This window comes from Phoxinus phoxinus (genome assembly GCF_949152265.1).
Source record: "Phoxinus phoxinus genome assembly, chromosome: 13".
NCBI lineage: Eukaryota > Metazoa > Chordata > Actinopteri > Cypriniformes > Leuciscidae > Phoxinus > Phoxinus phoxinus.
The window spans coordinates 12920401-12937372 of record NC_136888.1 but is presented as its reverse complement, the minus strand read 5'-3'; the positions used below and the strand labels follow the sequence as shown (position 1 = coordinate 12937372).

General features: G+C 37.5%; 1 protein-coding gene across 1 annotated transcript in view; it reads left to right on the top strand.

Moving 5' to 3' along the window:
• Window positions 1-16665, top strand: part of snap25b (synaptosome associated protein 25b) — a 46962-nt gene extending 30297 nt beyond the window's left edge. Inside the window, exons 4-8 of the mRNA XM_079632783.1 lie at window positions 1126-1174; window positions 6690-6807; window positions 11386-11502; window positions 13005-13149; window positions 15491-16665. Of these exons, the coding sequence (XP_079488909.1) occupies window positions 1126-1174; window positions 6690-6807; window positions 11386-11502; window positions 13005-13149; window positions 15491-15559 (498 nt within the window). The 3' untranslated portion in view covers window positions 15560-16665. The remainder of the gene's footprint in view (window positions 1-1125; window positions 1175-6689; window positions 6808-11385; window positions 11503-13004; window positions 13150-15490) is intronic.
• Window positions 16666-16972: the final 307 nt, after the last annotated feature.

Sequence of the window (16972 nt, the reverse complement as noted above, 5' to 3'; positions counted from 1 at the left end):
ATATATATTATTATGATGAATTTCATATGATCCTTCAGAAATCATTATTATATGCTGATTTGCCGCTCAAGAAACATTTATTAATATTATCAATGTTGAAAACATTTTTTTTAATAGAAATTTTTAAAAAATTAAATAGATTTTTTGCAACGCTGTTTACAGAGATTTTATTGCATTTTTGATCAATTTAATGCATCCCTGCTGAATAAAAGTATCTATTTTTTTAAACCACAATAAATTCCTGATCCTATTGCTGAATGCTAGTTTATGTAATATATTTGGTCTGTATATTGATGGTTATTGAAAACAGTACCAGATGTAGTAAATGAAATCTTGAAATTGGTTATCCAAATTTGTGAACAAATCATTCACCCCGCTCCATTTAGCCGTTGTTGAAAGAAAATTGCATACTTGGGTTGCTAATGAACTTCAAAGTTCACCCGTGCTGAACAAATATAATGCTTCCATCAGTTACTTGCATCTGATTTCATATTAGGTGCTTCCAGTTTCCATTATGCCACATGTCACTTTGATTGAATGCGGAGTAAATGCACACACCTGTTATTATTGCTATAAAACGAGTTGACAGATCAGATGAGTGGGGATATTTGACTAAATGCAGTAAAAAAAAAAAATTGCATGTAAAGAGATTCCCTTTAGGTATACCTGGAGCAATAACCTCTGCATTGCTTGATAATCTAGTTAAAATAATGAGGTGTTGTGGGATTCGGAAAAAGATAATCAGCAGTTTTATTTAGGTCAATAGAACAGCGTGTGCCTCCGAGAACTCGTCATATTGCACACACATCCTCTCGTACCTTTAGAGTTCAATCCAGTGCTCTGTTTACAATTCTGAACTAATTTTAGCTCTGTACTGTCTGCCACCTCGTTGCTTTCTTTTAATTTCCTGCCAAATAAAAAAAAGCGGCAGTGAAGAATTTCAATAGTTGTGATAAAGCCGCGTGCTGCAGTCTGTCCTCTGCCGAGACTCTTTTATTCCCTGCTGTTCTTTTGCCATCTTATATCTGACCTGAATATGTGTGAATGTCATCGTCACCTGTAGGCTTCTCTCATTTGTTTGTTATTTCCTCTTTTTTTCTTGCTTTGCCATTCTTGGTGGATTAGAGTAAAGATGCTGGTATCAGAACTTTGGTTATGCTGGATGAACAGGGAGGTAAGTTACGGCGAAAAACACATTGTGGAATCATGTAATAAGGTTGTGCAGTAAGTCATTTTTATTTGCTTATTTTAAACGTAACTGTCTAGAGGTTACGCACAATGCTTTTGCAGATGAGCCATTTTGCAGATTAAAGAGATATGCATAATGACGATTTAAACATATGATCATAAACATCAGGCCGTCTTGTCAAAAGTGAAGCTTTGAGAGTCATGTAAGAGGTATTGAACGATCGATGTTGCTGGTAATGACAAACCGCTCTCCTCTTCACCAGATGAAATATATCTGTGTACAATCCCTGGGGGGAAAGACTTTCCAGTTAACACTCATTGCCATTTTAGGATAATTAGGCAAACACACTCAATTCCACAAACAGCATAGGCATTTTAATGAAAAATAAAGCAATAATTGATTTATCAAGGATGTGACACTTTAATAGAAGCAGTTACGTCTCTATTGATGAATTAAGCCCTTATGTTGCTTGAGGCTTTGTTCGGTTTTATGTGGATAGTACGAAGTGTAGAGTTCCTTTCCCCATGGAAGAGAAATTTTAATTAGTCTGTCAAAACAACATACAGCCCTTGCTCTGGTTGTGTTAAATTATAGATGTTGTGTTCCTCAGACTGCCTCAGGACAATCCATTTCCTACCTTAAATGATCCCGCAACCTTTCTTGGCTCCAGTTTTAGAGCAGAACAACAGCACGTCCCATACGTAAAGCTGTGCTCTGATTGCTGCATGCAATAGTCTCCTAGAGCTCAGGAGGATTCCAGTTAGCAGTTCACTAGACATAAAGGGAGCAATCAAAATTGTCTTCTTTTTTTTTTTTTTTTTACTAAATGCCCATTCCTGCTGTAACAACCTGAAGTCGGTTGTGTAACTCAAGGGCACAGTGTGGTAGTAGCTCATTAATCGCATTTCAGCCTAAAACCTCTGGGTACTATCCCAAAGGTATGCTACTCCATCTGTTTTATTTACGGGTAGAACATGTTGAGATTTTACATTCTTTGAAAAATCCTTGCATTTTACAAGCAAGACTTAACTAAGCATAGTTTAAATTTATTTTCCATATTGAATTCAGCTTTGCTACCAAGAGTGGGATTTGAACACGAGGTCTTACTGTATGCTTTCTCTCATCTCTATAAGATAAAACAGCGTCCCTGCATTTATTCATTCGAGAGTTGCCACTTATTACCAGCAGTGGGGTTTGAACCCACAAGGACATTTGTCCATTGGATCTTAAGTCCAACGTCTTAACCACTCGGCCATCCTGGTTGCTTTGAACTTGTTATAGATCCCGAAATTAGTTTTTTTTATATACATTCATTCTTTATAATGTAAGTTAGCATTACTGAACTAATTCTGGCTATAATAGATTATTGTTACCAGGAGTGGGGTTTGAACCCACGAGTATGCTTTCTTCATCTCTATAAGATAAAATATCTTCCCTGCATTAAGTCATTCGAGAGTTGGCATTTATTACCAGGAGTGGGATTTGAACCAACAAGGACATTTGTCCATTGGATCTTAAGTCCAACACCTTAACCACTGAGCCATCCTGGGTCGCTCTTTTATATTAACATGTTTAGAAACCAGTTTGTTGATAACACAACCACATTCCTAAAGTCTATTTAAAATTCACAATGCTCTACCAGGAGTGGGGTTTGAACCCACAAGGACATTTGTCCATTGGATCTTAAGTCCAACGCCTTAACCACTCGGCCATCCTGGTCACTCTTCCATATTTACATGTTTAGAAACCAATTTGTGAATGACACAACCACTTACAGTTACATTCCTAAAGTCTGTTTAAAATTCATAATTCTCTACCAGGAGTGGGGTTTGAACCCACGAGGACCTTTGTCCATTGGGTCTTAAACCCAACGCCTTAAACACTCGGCCATCCTGGTTGTTTATTTAACAGGTTGTAGTAATAGAAATTGGTCCTCTAATATACAGTATGCTTTCTTCATCTCCATAAGATAAAATATCTTCCCTGCATTAAGTCATTCAAGAGCTGGCCTTTATTACCAGGAGTGGGGTTTGAACCCACGAGGACATTTGTCCACTGGATCTTAAGTCCAACACCTTAACCACTCGGCCATCCTGGTTCATTTCAGATCTTTGGAAAGGCACTAAAGCAGGTAGATGGATGCACCACAATCTGTGTGTCATTTATCACATTATTGGTTCAGTCCTGGTGTTCTCCCACATGCAAAAAAACTGAATAGCTCTACATCACTGTCAGCCAATGAAGAAATGAGTCCCTCACTGTCTCTTTCTCGCCTTCCCCCTCTCTCTTTAATCACGCTGCTCTTGCTCATATATAGCAGCAAAGCCCAATTAGCTGTTTTTTCTTTCTTTTTGACGGTATAAGGTAGTAACCTCACACTAGACAATGTCAGTTGCAAACTAGCTAAGAAGAATAAAATTACAAGCTCAATTAAGGGCAGATCAACAGACACTTAAACGTGAATCTTTATTATTATAATTTGTTTTATGAAATAGCAACATTGTTTTGCTCCCCCAGGGATTTTACAGTTTTCTAAAACCCTAAAGGAATGTTTATCCCTTCAGCCAATTGTTCATTTCAGTTCATGAATGATCAACCATTACATTCTTCAGATTGCTTTCCCTGACCACACAATAACTAATACTTATGCTCCATATTTCATTCTCTTTTGCTCTTTATTTCGGTTCTGTTTCTGATCATCTTCTCTCTTTCTCAGCATTTGCTCATGATGCCACGTTCATAAACATCCCGACTTTTTTTTCCAGTTTAGCTCAGACGGGGTGGCTATATTACTCAGGGGTGGAAAGAGTACTGAAAAAATATACTTTTACTTTTTACCATTACTTTTACCAATTTCCAAAAATATGTAGTGTAAGTAAAGTAAAAATTACTTGTCCAAAAAACTACTTGAGTAAGAGTAAAAGAGTAGCTTATTTAAAAGTACTCGTGAGTAGTGAGTACTGAGCTGCGGATTCTATTCCCTTACAAGAAACACTGTACACTGAAATTTAAAAATGTAGAAAACAGTGTAATTCACATTGTCTTTTGTTGTTTGTCAGAAAGAATGAAGATTATCTATCATACATAAGTTTTCATTTTGACACGGAAAGACTATTACAGAGATGAAAAGATTTTAAAAGGTTATTTTCAGTACATTCATCACCATATAAATATAGATTTAAAATCAGTTGTAAGGTCTTAACAATCACTAGGCAAGCTATTGTTGCACACAAAATATAAATGTTCAGAACAGTGCAAAGACTACAAAAACCTTTATAAGCTCATATGAGAGTTTGTCATCACACACCAGATATGGGTTCAAATGAGAGCGATTAAAAAGAGTTAATTTCTCTGCCAGTTTTAGCGTTTTGTGATAAAGACTGGGAATTCCTTGCATTATGAACGTGGCACTTGCAGTAGTTATTAACATATCCAATACCAGAAAACTCGCACCAAATTTCAGGCCCTGTGGATAGGCTAGTCTATTATGCAGATCATTTAGTAAAGGCACCCACTCACTACAAGATAATCGGGCCAATTTTGGGTAAAGTCCCGATTATTGATGGTTCTACAGATTATCTTATCCGATTTTCCTGTGGTGTGAGGTGTGTAAAGATGATTGAATCTGCTCGAAAGAACGTCAAGGCTGCACCGATCTCAAATCATAAATATATCCAACATGTTGAATATTTACGATCAGAAATCCTGTTTCTTTCCTTGTGGATTGTCACGTGGAACGAAATGATACCCAATCAGAAAGCGAGCTGGGGCAGATGAAAGCATAACACAACTTCATCCAAAACGTTTTCTTTTTTCCTTTCGAATTTTCTGTAAAAAGCAGTCCAAACACTATTATCGCCATTTCTTCTTGCCTGTCGTCCGCCATGTTTGTATACTCTAAAGTCACGTTTCACAGTGAGAGATTTTGCAAGATTTCCTGTGTTCACAGTCGGGACTCTGGTTATTTGGGAATGGATAAAAATAAAATTAAAACAAGCGTGTAATGACCACAAACAGAGGAAAAATAGCAGAGTAAATGTACAAATACATCACTTAAAATGTACTCAAGTACACAATTTTTAAACTACTTAAAAAAGTACAATTTCTGATAAAAGCTACTTGATTAGCCTACAGTAACATGAGTATTTGTAATTCATTAATTCACACCCCTGTTATCACATCCCAAGCCTTTATGCCAACAAGAACTGAATTCCCTAAACCCAACACTATTACAAAATATTCGAATAAACTTGGTGCGTTTTAAACGGATAGTTACCCAAAAATGTTGTTCCAAACCTGTATGACTTTTTTTTCTTCCATGTGATGGGATACTTTTTACTGAGCTTTGTTGTGATTTTTGGATCTTGACAGCCCTGGTCATTCCCCTTTTGCTTTCATTATGTGAAAAAATATATACATTGTACAGTAAAAAGAAATACCTCTTTTTGTGTTTTATGGAGGAAAATATGTAATATGGGTTTGGAACAACTTTTTTGGGGTGAACCCCAAAGGGTAAACCTCTTTCATTATTTCTGCAATTTAATTTAAAGGAACACTCCACTTTTTTTGTAAATAGGCTTATTTTCCAACTCCCCTAGAATTAAACAGTTGAGTTCTACCGTTTTCGAATCCCTTCAGCTGATCTCCGGGTCTGGTGTACTAAGACCGACAGAAAATGAAAAGTTGCGATTTTCTAGGCTAATATGACTAGGAACTATACTCTCATTCCTGCGTAATTATCAAGGAACAATGATATTACGCAGCGCCTGAAAATAGTCCCCAGCTCGGTAACTTCCAACGTCACGGCACTAAGTTTGTAATATCAAGTGCTACCACCAGACACGGAGATCGGCTGAATGGATTTGAAAACGGTAAAAGTCAACTGTTTAACTCTAGGGGAGTTGGAAAATGAGCCTATTTACAAAAAAAGTGGAGTGTTCCTTTAAGGCAAATTGTCAAGTTGAGCATGAATTAAAGCTGTAAATGCATTTGGGTTGAAAATACGCTACTACGCCTCATAGACCCTCTTCTCGGCACGACCTAACCTAACCACCCACCGCATCATTCAAATGTCTCACGTTTTGAGTAGATGTGTTTCTGGACAACTTAGATGTCATTTATCATCATCGTTTGTCTGCCAGGATGAAAAGTCTCATTTCATTGCTGTCACCCCTTTGTCCTGACCAGAACAACTCGAGCGTGTTGAAGATGGCATGAACCATATCAACAAAGACATGATGGAAGCTGAGAAAAGTTTAAAAGATGTAGGCAAATGCTGTGGACTTGTATGTCCCTGCGACAAGTAGGTACTGGTGAAGCGTCCAAGGCCTTCACCTGTCTGCTGCTGTCTGACTGTCTCTTGTCACTGTGAATGTTTAAGCCTCTCTCTTTCTTTTTGTCCCTCTTTTCCTCCTTGCCTTTCCTTTCTCTTTCTCTCCTCGTTCCTTTTTCGCACTCTTTAATTCTTTTTGGGGACATAATTGACTATTGTATAAATCAGAACAACTGGAGCGCATCGAAGAGGGAATGGATCAGATCAATAAGGACATGAAAGAAGCAGAAAAGAATTTGACGGATCTAGGAAATCTCTGTGGTATATGCCCGTGTCCATGTAACAAGTAGGTGGTTCCTGTCGCCTGCCTGCCTGCTTGCCTGCCTGAACCCGACAAATAGGAAATATAAGCACGTGGCCAGTTTGCACGCTCGCTCTTGCTCTCTCCGTAGCTGCGACTTTCTCCCCCACTGAGCTCTTCCTGGACAACTTCTCTGTGCATGGGGATGGTGGTAGAGCTAAGTCCGTCTGCGGCGCCACTGGTTAACCCATAGATGTAGCTGTAGGCCCTGCTCTCTGCCGGCTGAATGCGCAAATATGCTGGTTTCTATGCTTCACTGATCCGTTGGTCAAGGACTGTTGTATTTAAATGTTAAGTGCCTGCTTAATATGCATGTGCTACTCTCCGAAATGCAAGCATTACACACTCCTTGAATGGACTTTGTGGACCGCAGATTAGAAATTCACGCTTTATTTACTCAAGGCTGGCAGAGCTGGCTTCTTTTAGGTTTTCTCTAAAAGGCAAAGCATGTCACTGCATGTGGGTAAAATGGTGGAAAATTTTATCTTGGCAATATAAATGGCCAATGTAATTGATTATAGTACAGCTGATTATAGTATATTCTAATTATGTGCAATTCGTACCTTGTTAAAGGTGCACTTTAAGTCATTTTTTCTTTTATTTAAAACAGTTCCCATTGGTTTAGCAGCATTCCAAACGTGCTCATAAACAGTCCATCAGCACTGGGACTTTTCATTGTTTTTATCACTAATGTTTGTGTCAGTCTGGAGTTTTCAGTGACTCCTTCTACAGGTTTCTGACAAGTGACTGTCTTCATTTATTGACTGATTGTTCAAAAACACTGATTTATTTAGGAACAAAACCAGTGACTATTTATGAGTCACTGAATCATTTACTGAACCGATTTGTGAGAGTCATTGAATCATTCTGGCAAACGATTCGTTCCAACACACTGAGGCATTCAGGAACAAAACAATCGACTGTCTTTGAGTGAGTCACTGAATCATTTGCTGAAGCAATTTGTGAGAGTCATTGAATCATTTTTGCAACCGGTTCGTTCCAACACACTGATGCATTGCAGGAACAAAACAATTGACCGTTCGCAAAACCCCGCCCTCTAACGGTTCTCGTCCAATCCTAGCTCAGCAACTGTAACTAAGGAGGAGGACCTCCGTCAAACATTCCGATTTCAGCAAGATAGTGCAATGATGCGCCTATGGCAGTGAGGTCTGCAACTTGCTGTATTTTATGATTGCTTGCAACTATTATTAAAAAATAGGCTACATGTACACACACCGTTTCACTACGGCACTGCGGCCCCTCATCAGTCATCAAACAAGAGGGGAAAAAAAAGAGAAAAAGCACGGACTTACTAACTTACAAATTTCTCTGGAACTCATTAAACATCAAAACAAAGTTCGCGCAGTTGCACAATTATTTACACAAATATATCCTTCTCAGTTGGCTACGAGTTATGAAGAGAACCGCATCGAGAGTTGATGGTTTCAGCGCGTCCTCTGATTGCAGTGTTGTGACTGAAATAGCGCGCGTGGGAGCACATGCGCAAAACAGTTTTGTAAAATGATATATGATCAAATAAAAATGATTGATATATAATTTTACAAAACTGTTTTGTGCATGTGCTCCCGTGCGCTATTCTGTCTATACTTTCTGTCGTGCCCTGGAGGATATGTCTGCTGCATTACTCCAAAACCAGTCACTTAATGTATGGATCTCAACCCAGCCATGGCTATGGTTCTCAATTGTTTGACGGGCGTAGTAACAATAACTAAGGGGCGTGGCTTTTGCGAACGGTCAATTGACTGTCTTTGAGTGAGTCACTGAATCATTTGCTGAAGCAATTTGTGAGAGTCATCAAATCATTTTTCCAACTGATTTGTATAAAAAAACGGTGATTCATCCAGGAACTAAAAAAGTGACTGTCTTTATGAGAGAGCCAAATCATTGATTAAATCGATCCATTCAAAAACACTAATTTATTCAGAAAAAAAACATGTCACTGTCATTATCAGAGAGCCATTGCTGATATTTGAAACAACAGAGTGATATTGCCTAATTTTACAGCGTCAAACATGGTTCATCCAATCAGAATTTAGAGTAGAAAAAACTCTAAATTATAAAATGCCATATGCAAAGTTTATTTAAACAAATCATTAGATATTTACACTCTTACATTGTATAGGGAGATTAATCAGTTAGGTTATTCATAATGTTTTAAAGGAATGGTCAGTCACTGTTTTAACAGTTTTTCTTATTACAAATATTCGGATTGATGGATATTGCTTGAGGGATGTGAATAGTTTAATTCTTTACTGGGAATTTGGTAATTAAAGTTGGGTGGAAAAAATGACTTATAGTGCACCTTTAAACCATTGAATGCACAGCACATTCAGTCGCGTTTTCAGTAATATCCAAGTGGACACACACATTGGTTCTCATTATTCTGTGTTTCATGAGATGCAAATATTATGTTAATGATATTCTGTGTGACCAACTCTTGCATAATGGTGCAGGCACTGCATAAATACTCATGTGAGCAACTGTCACTGGCTGAAAAGCTTTGAACGGTCATCAGTGTTAATGCAGGCCATCGCCAAACGCCAGTTGTTGATGAAGTATTTATGAATGTTATTTGTTATTCCTTTTATGTATTTGGGGTTGAGATACTCAAATTGTAACCAAACAGAACATTACATGTATTTTATTTTATACTTTTAAAGTCAACATGAAAGGGAATTCACATTTTTACTTGTGTGATTCAACGTTTGTGTATTGAATATTCAATGGGAAAAAATGTTGGGCTTGTGCTTGATTTTTATGCATCGGGAATTGATTGTATTGGGAAAAGTGGTCTTTACATGACTGGTAGTTTAATGAGAGGTCCCCGAAAAGACATTAATTTCAAGGGTTATGCAAGTAATTACATTTTAATGAAAGATAAAGAAACAACTGGAATAATGAATCATGCACAGTTAGACCAGAACATGTATTAAGAAAGTCAACAAGGTCCATTTTGATTTCATGTTGACTTAAAAGTATGGGCAGATGAATGTAAAGAAGATTTTGGCTTACCTCAGAACTTTTACTTGTATTTCTTTTTAAAGACACGCACCTGTGTCTGTGTCAGTAAGGATTAAGGTCATGGTTGAGTCCAACTGCCTCTGGTCAGAGCATTTCATGGCAGCTCCTGTAATCACAATGGCAGTGGCATAAGGCAATGCATACCATAAAATCTCCATAAACAGCCCTATCTTACATAAAAGGTTGAAATAAAAGGTAACAGCTTATAGGAAATCACCTGCATTGCTTAGAGAGTTGCTGCTTAAGCTTTGTTCAGACAGACAGAAAAAAAAATCTAATTAAAAAAAAAAAAAAAATCTACAAACTTGACTCAAATTACACTCAATTTGTATGAAATCTGATTTAATTCATACATTTTGAGAAAAGTTAAATTCGTTTTTTCTTTATTTGACTACTCAAACGGCCCGACGGAGGGTGGATCCATCAATCATAATAAAAAATTATTGGCCTTGTGAATTTTAGCAACATCTCTTTGGATCATGTGACACTTAAAGGGATAGTTCAGATATCAGTGGCAGTGTTATTTTATTATTATTTATATAGCCTACTATTACAGTATTTATTCATATTTTAATTTAGCTTTTATTTTTATATTTTCTGTTACATTTTATTTTAAGTTTCAGTAATTTTGTTGTGCTTTTGTCATTTTTATCAGTTTTTGTTTGTTCAGTATTTCAGTCTAGCTTTAATTTATTTTAATTTCAGTTCTAGTTTTAGTCATTTTAGTACCATTAATTACAAAAAAAAACATAGGGTTCATTTCAAAGTATTTTTTTTTTTTTGTATTCCACAGAAGAAAGAAAGTCTGTAAAGTCACACGGGTCTTTAATGACATGGGGATGAGTAAATGGTGACATTTTTCATTTTTGGTTGAACTGTCCCTTTAAGTGAAATACTGGATATCGACTGTCTGAACAAACATATCCGATTTCATCACTTGCTAAATATTGTATTTGAAAATTGGATGCAGTGTGAACAAAGCCTTAGACCTTTACTGTATGCATACTGTTACTAAACAAAGCCTAATTCCCTTCCCTGCCTGAATGCAATGCATGTTACTTGTTATTATAAAAGCTTTTCTATTGGTCTATTGATTTAACTTCAGATCTAACAAACTGTATCTAAATGTTGAATGAATGCACATTATACGTTTGGAATAGGTCTATTCTGTACCCTCAGTGAGAACATGTTACTTCTGAATGCTTCTCTTTGTCTCTTCACCTTTATAATTGTTGTGAACCTCCTCCAATGAACTTGTCACATCTCCATCAGTGTCTGTGTAATTGTCTGTCGTACCCCACTGTACGTGACGTGTGTACGTTAGTTCCAGGAAAGCGATTCGCTAGTGTGTCGTTCATTTATTCATGAAATTCCATAACATGCAGATAATCCTGACCACCATTTCCTGTTCTAAGTGTTATATCTGCATGTAGTTCCTCTCAGTGCATGTCTAGCTCTTTAGAGTTGCTTCACACCATCCTGCTTCTCACCCTCTCTCTCTCACTTCCTGTGGTTGTTCAGACTGAAAGGCGGTGGCCAGTCCTGGGGTAATAACCAGGATGGGGTTGTGTCCAGCCAGCCGGCCCGTGTGGTCGATGAACGTGAGCAGATGGCCATCAGCGGAGGATTCATCCGCAGGTCAGTTACCTCTAAGAAAATTACTGCAAATGTATACAGTATAAGTCAATGGACCTTGGTTATGACTTGTATTTTACCAAATTCTATAATTTGTCATTAGCCGTTCATACCTTAAGCAATGTCATGGGTTCGACTCCTAGGGAATGCGTAATGTGAAATGTGTAGCTTGAATGCAATATATACATATGTGTGTGTGTGTGTGTGTACTGTTGATATATATATATATATATATATATATATATATATATATATATGCATTATATTACTGGTAATTTTAAGAACTATAATGCATAATAATTGTAACAACAATAATGATAAATTATATCATTAATACGTAATAAATCGGGTTATATTTAATATATTAATATTTAAGACTTTTTTGCATTGTGACCTGATTTTCATGACAATTAGCCGAAACTACAATAATAATGATGATGATGTTGATATCTTGTTCACATTAATGTCATTTTAGGTCATAAATATATTTGACCTAAATTTTCGCTGATTTAAACAAAAAACTTCTTTCTTTTTTTTTTTTACTACTGTATTATAGTAATATGATGTAGTATGTAAAGTGCAGTCTAGTCTTTAGGTGCAATACTACAACAACAAAAACTGGAGAGTTTTTTGAGAGGATGAAAGCAGCAGCAGGAGTGTGCTGAAATGTTTGAAATGAATGTAATTGTAATATACAGTCTCATAATTTACCATTGCTATTTGTCACTATGGTTACAGGCATCACCGACCAATTAGAGAAGGGGACTGACTTAGACAGTCACCTGTTCTTTCAGACCTTCATTAGCTCCTGTCTGCTGTGTGGACAAAACCGTTTGAGAGACATGGTAGTAAATAAGGCTGTCAGTCCCAAAAGCTGACTGCGTGAGTGTAGCCTAATTGTACTGTTGTTGTTTTCATCTATCTAGTGTATCAGCAGTGAGTGCAGCACACTTCAGTTGTCAGTGAGTCACAAGCATCTCTATAATTGTCTGTTGAAGACGGATGTCCGCTTTGTGCCAGACTGTAGCTTCAGGCACATCAGGGATGCTCATGAAACCACTGAGCTGTTGTTGGTCCGCTGTCTCAAAATACCCTATGTCAGTCCGCAAACAAAATGGGATGTTCAGCTAGAATCCATATACACCTTAATGGTTTTAGACAGTTGTTCTAGTCATGCTATGCTAGTGTAGACAGAATCCATAATGTATGTGTTTAACGTCCTTTTTCTGTCCTGTGCAACCCATCAGACAGAATAAGATCAACATGAATTCAAAATTTACAATATTTACTTATATAATACCATTAGTGCATGCGGTTTCACAGGGGATTTTTTGTTGTTGTTGAAATCTTTCATCAGAAAAAAATATAACTAAATGTTTTCCAGTCTAAATATGACGGAAAATGGGTTTCCCTGGTGACCTTAATGTGGAAATCATCCTGAGGATATTGTGCCCATCTCAACCAGTGCTCTCAATAAACCCAGACTTTTTTTTGTGTATCTTAAGGGTAACAAATGATGCACGTGAGAATGAAATGGACGAGAATTTGGAACAGGTGGGAGGTATCATCGGTAACCTACGCCACATGGCTCTCGACATGGGCAACGAGATCGACACCCAGAACCGTCAAATCGACAGGATTATGGACCAGGTAAAATCATGACATTGCAATATCGGATCAATTATTACTTAACGCAAGAGCCTCAATTCTGACTCCAAACTCTCTCATGAGATATTAGACCTTCTAATAATAGCAAACGTTGCTTGTTGGTGCTTGTAAAGTCACATCTCACTGTACAAATTACTTCTGAGATTAATGTTTGCTCAGAGTTGTGCATTAAATGGGTCATGAGCTGCATTTTTTATATTTTATAATGTGCACTTATAATAATATTATGTCAGTATGATTTTATATAAAGAATGGTCATAATTTCTAAATAAACTGCTGTGATTGGCTGACATGTTTGCAGATGAAATAAGTATTACATGTGGAACTCTCTCGAAATCTTTTAACACTTTTTTACTGTTAGAACTGTCGAGATTAACTCGTGAAAAGTGTTGATTATAGCATCATATTTAGATCTACTCCCGTCACTTGAAAGGTTGCGGCGATGAGCATTGTCCGATGACAGATTTGGCTGTCTTGAAGTGCTTGAATGTGGTGACCTTGTCATTGCAACTTGATTTCTGCCCTTTCACGAATGCTTTCATCATAACAAACAATTCAAACGCAATGTAAATAAGAGATTCATGGAGCAGTTTAGACAGCATCATTGATTATAATGGGAGTTTTGGCGAGAGTCCACAACTCTGTCACTGATAAACTGTCGCCCTGTGTGATTGACAGCTCCAGCGATTATAAAGGGTTCTATATATCATTTAATCACAATTTAAATAACAAATTATTTTTATGCTACTAAGAGAAGCAATGTGAAGTTGATCGTTTAGTCACTGGTTTGATTTACTGACACGTAGACAAAGAACATCTGACTGTACATGAATCATTACATATCAGAATTCACTGATCACAGATCAGGCATTAGAATTAACATGGTTACTTAGGCCTACATGTTGTGGCACTGCATTCGGGCCCATATCTTACAGTTTAAGGGCCCTATTTTAACGATCTCAGTGCATGGTCTAAAGCGCAGGGTGCAAGTTCATTTAGGGCGTGTCCGAATCCACTTTTGCTAGTTTAACGATGGAAAAAATGGTCGACGCGCCAGGCGCATGGTCTAAAAGGGTTGTCCCTATTCTCTTAATAAATAATGGGTGTGTTTTGGGATTTACATGCGTTGTACCAATCAGAGTCTCATCTCCCATTCCCTTTAAATGCCAGTTGCGCTCGCGCCATGGCGGATTCGCTATTTACATGACAGAATTTGATAGAGAAAAGACCGATCGCATCTCCAGAGCGCAAATGGATCTGCTCGTGCACGAGGTTAAAGTGCGCAGCGCAGACCATCTACAGGACAAGCCGGATTCCACCATATTTTTACGTACACAATAATAATCTTTTACATTGTAATCCTTTTATTTAAAAGATTTGACATGTTTGTGTGCTGCTGTGCATCCCTTTGTGTTTAATAAGCAGAGTGTACGCGTGTTGTGGACCCGCCTATGGGCGCACATTACTAACGTGCTCTTTAAATAACAAAAAAATATATTGCGCCATTGACTTTAGACCAGGTTTCAGTTGGTCAATGGCGCAGTCTATTTCTGTTGCCTTAAAATAGCAATGCGCCACCAATGCACCTGAACACACTTCGTTTTCAGACCAGCACGCCCATGGGCGCACAAATGCATTTGCTATTTAAACAACGTGGCACAGGACGTGAAAATTATAACTGCGTCGGACTGAAACTAGCAAAAAACACTTGCGTCGCGCTTGACGCTGCATTGTGCCGGGTGTAAATAGGGTCCAAAGTCTGTTTGCAAAGCCTGCGCCGAGATGCAACTGATTTACCATAGAATCCACAGTTAAATGTCATCTCACGAACGTGCCAGTGGGCGGGGCCAAAATGCCATGATGTAGAAGTAGGCGTTGATTTGATTCTGCAGAGGCGGTCTTTCATCGCACTATGACATCATAATGTGACAAAATTCCAAACAAGTTGTTTTCTGAGCTTGGATTCAATAAAAGATGCTTTTGGACATTTTGAGTTCTGAAACATACTGGATGTTTTTATAGTACAATGACCTGTCAAAAGATCAAAGGAAACTCAATTCATGACCCCTTTAATGAACTCTGGATCATAAATGCATTTTATAATGCATCATTATTACCATTGCTCTTAATTTGAACCACCCAGAACAGTTCTCAATCCGGAGGCCTCAAACAAGCTTCCAGAGGGGATGCAGGATGACTTAAAATGATTTAATATATTATTATAAACATTATTATTATTATCAGACACCCCACCTCTCTCAGAAGATCAATGAGTCTCCCACATATTGACATACCTACTGTATCTATTATCTCTGTCTTCCAGGCTGATTCCAACAAAACCAGGATTGACGAAGCTAACCAGCGAGCCACAAAAATGTTGGGAAGTGGCTAAATCCATACAAGAAGTGCTTTGTCTCATTTCCCCCCTCCCCGCTGTACCTGCAACAGTGCACATGTGCTTTTACCATGGTACTCACCTGACCGGTTTGCACACATGCACTTATCACCCCCTCAATGCTCTATCTAGAAAGTGTCGTTGTGTGTCTGTCTTAACTGATAGTCTAGTAAATGGTCACATTTACTCTGTATCTTTCTCTCCAAAGGTTAAATGTACATAGTGCATATTTGATGGCTAGAGCTCACATGTGAAGTTTCTTCTTCTTTTTTTTTTTTTTTTGTGTTGGTTTCTTTATGTTTTTTTTTAAAGTGTATATTTATTAAATATATATACACATGTTTTGGATGAAATTTCTTAAAAGTTTTCAGTCATCTGTGTGTCCATGCTCTGTGTTTTACTCTATATAAGCCATGCTTCATATTCAGATGTAGCGAGACAGGAGACGAATTAGACTGTGAGGTGCAGGAGATCACATGACTGATTTCTTATCTTACCCTGCTATTTTGTAATCGCCTTTAGACAGTGTCCAGTAACGATTATTCCACCTGAAGTGGTCATATATGTATTCACCGTGTCACTTTCACTTGTTATTACCCAAGTCGTTCCCGATGTGTAGACATTACTGTACAGCATGGGCATGGTCAGTACATGCATTCGGTTTGAAGTATCACAGTTCTGCATCATCACAATAGTGCCACACTTTTTATTTCTGTACATCTGCATAAATGTGTCAGTTGTTGTAAAATAAGTATAAGAAATGCCAATAAAAACTAAACAAACCTAAATCTATTGTTTGCTTGATCTGATTTAATATCTTTCCAACACAAGCGGAGCAGAGACAATAGCGAGCGTTTTGACACAAGCGTGTTAGAGTGTCTGTACGCTGTACTAACCAAGATCCTCTTTGAACCAGAGGCTTTACATGGATTATGCCTGGCAACGTCACTAAGTACATCCAAATGCTGAAATACACAAGTACACACACACACTGGTTAAACACACACAACATGGATAAATGCAAGCACGTGTAAACTAGGTGTTAAGGGACGGCTGTCCAATAGTGGTTATTGAAGTCATATTTAACTCATTATTTAACTCATAATAAAAAATAAAAAAACAGAAATAATTTATATTTATTTTATAACAAATAAATCTTATTAAAGCCAAAATTATATTTAGCATCCCATTCATTGACAACTACATAAACATTCGCAGCGCTATCTAGATTCTGACGAATCTGGAATTTCGGTCAAATAAATGCTATTTTCGCTGTGTATAAAACACTATGCTTCATATATGTAAAGATGAACTACTTTAACGACAAGACAATGTAGGTGTTGTGAAAAAAAAACTGATAAAGAATACCAGTCACAGCAGCAATCGTTCTCCCCTCTGCCATGTTTAAAG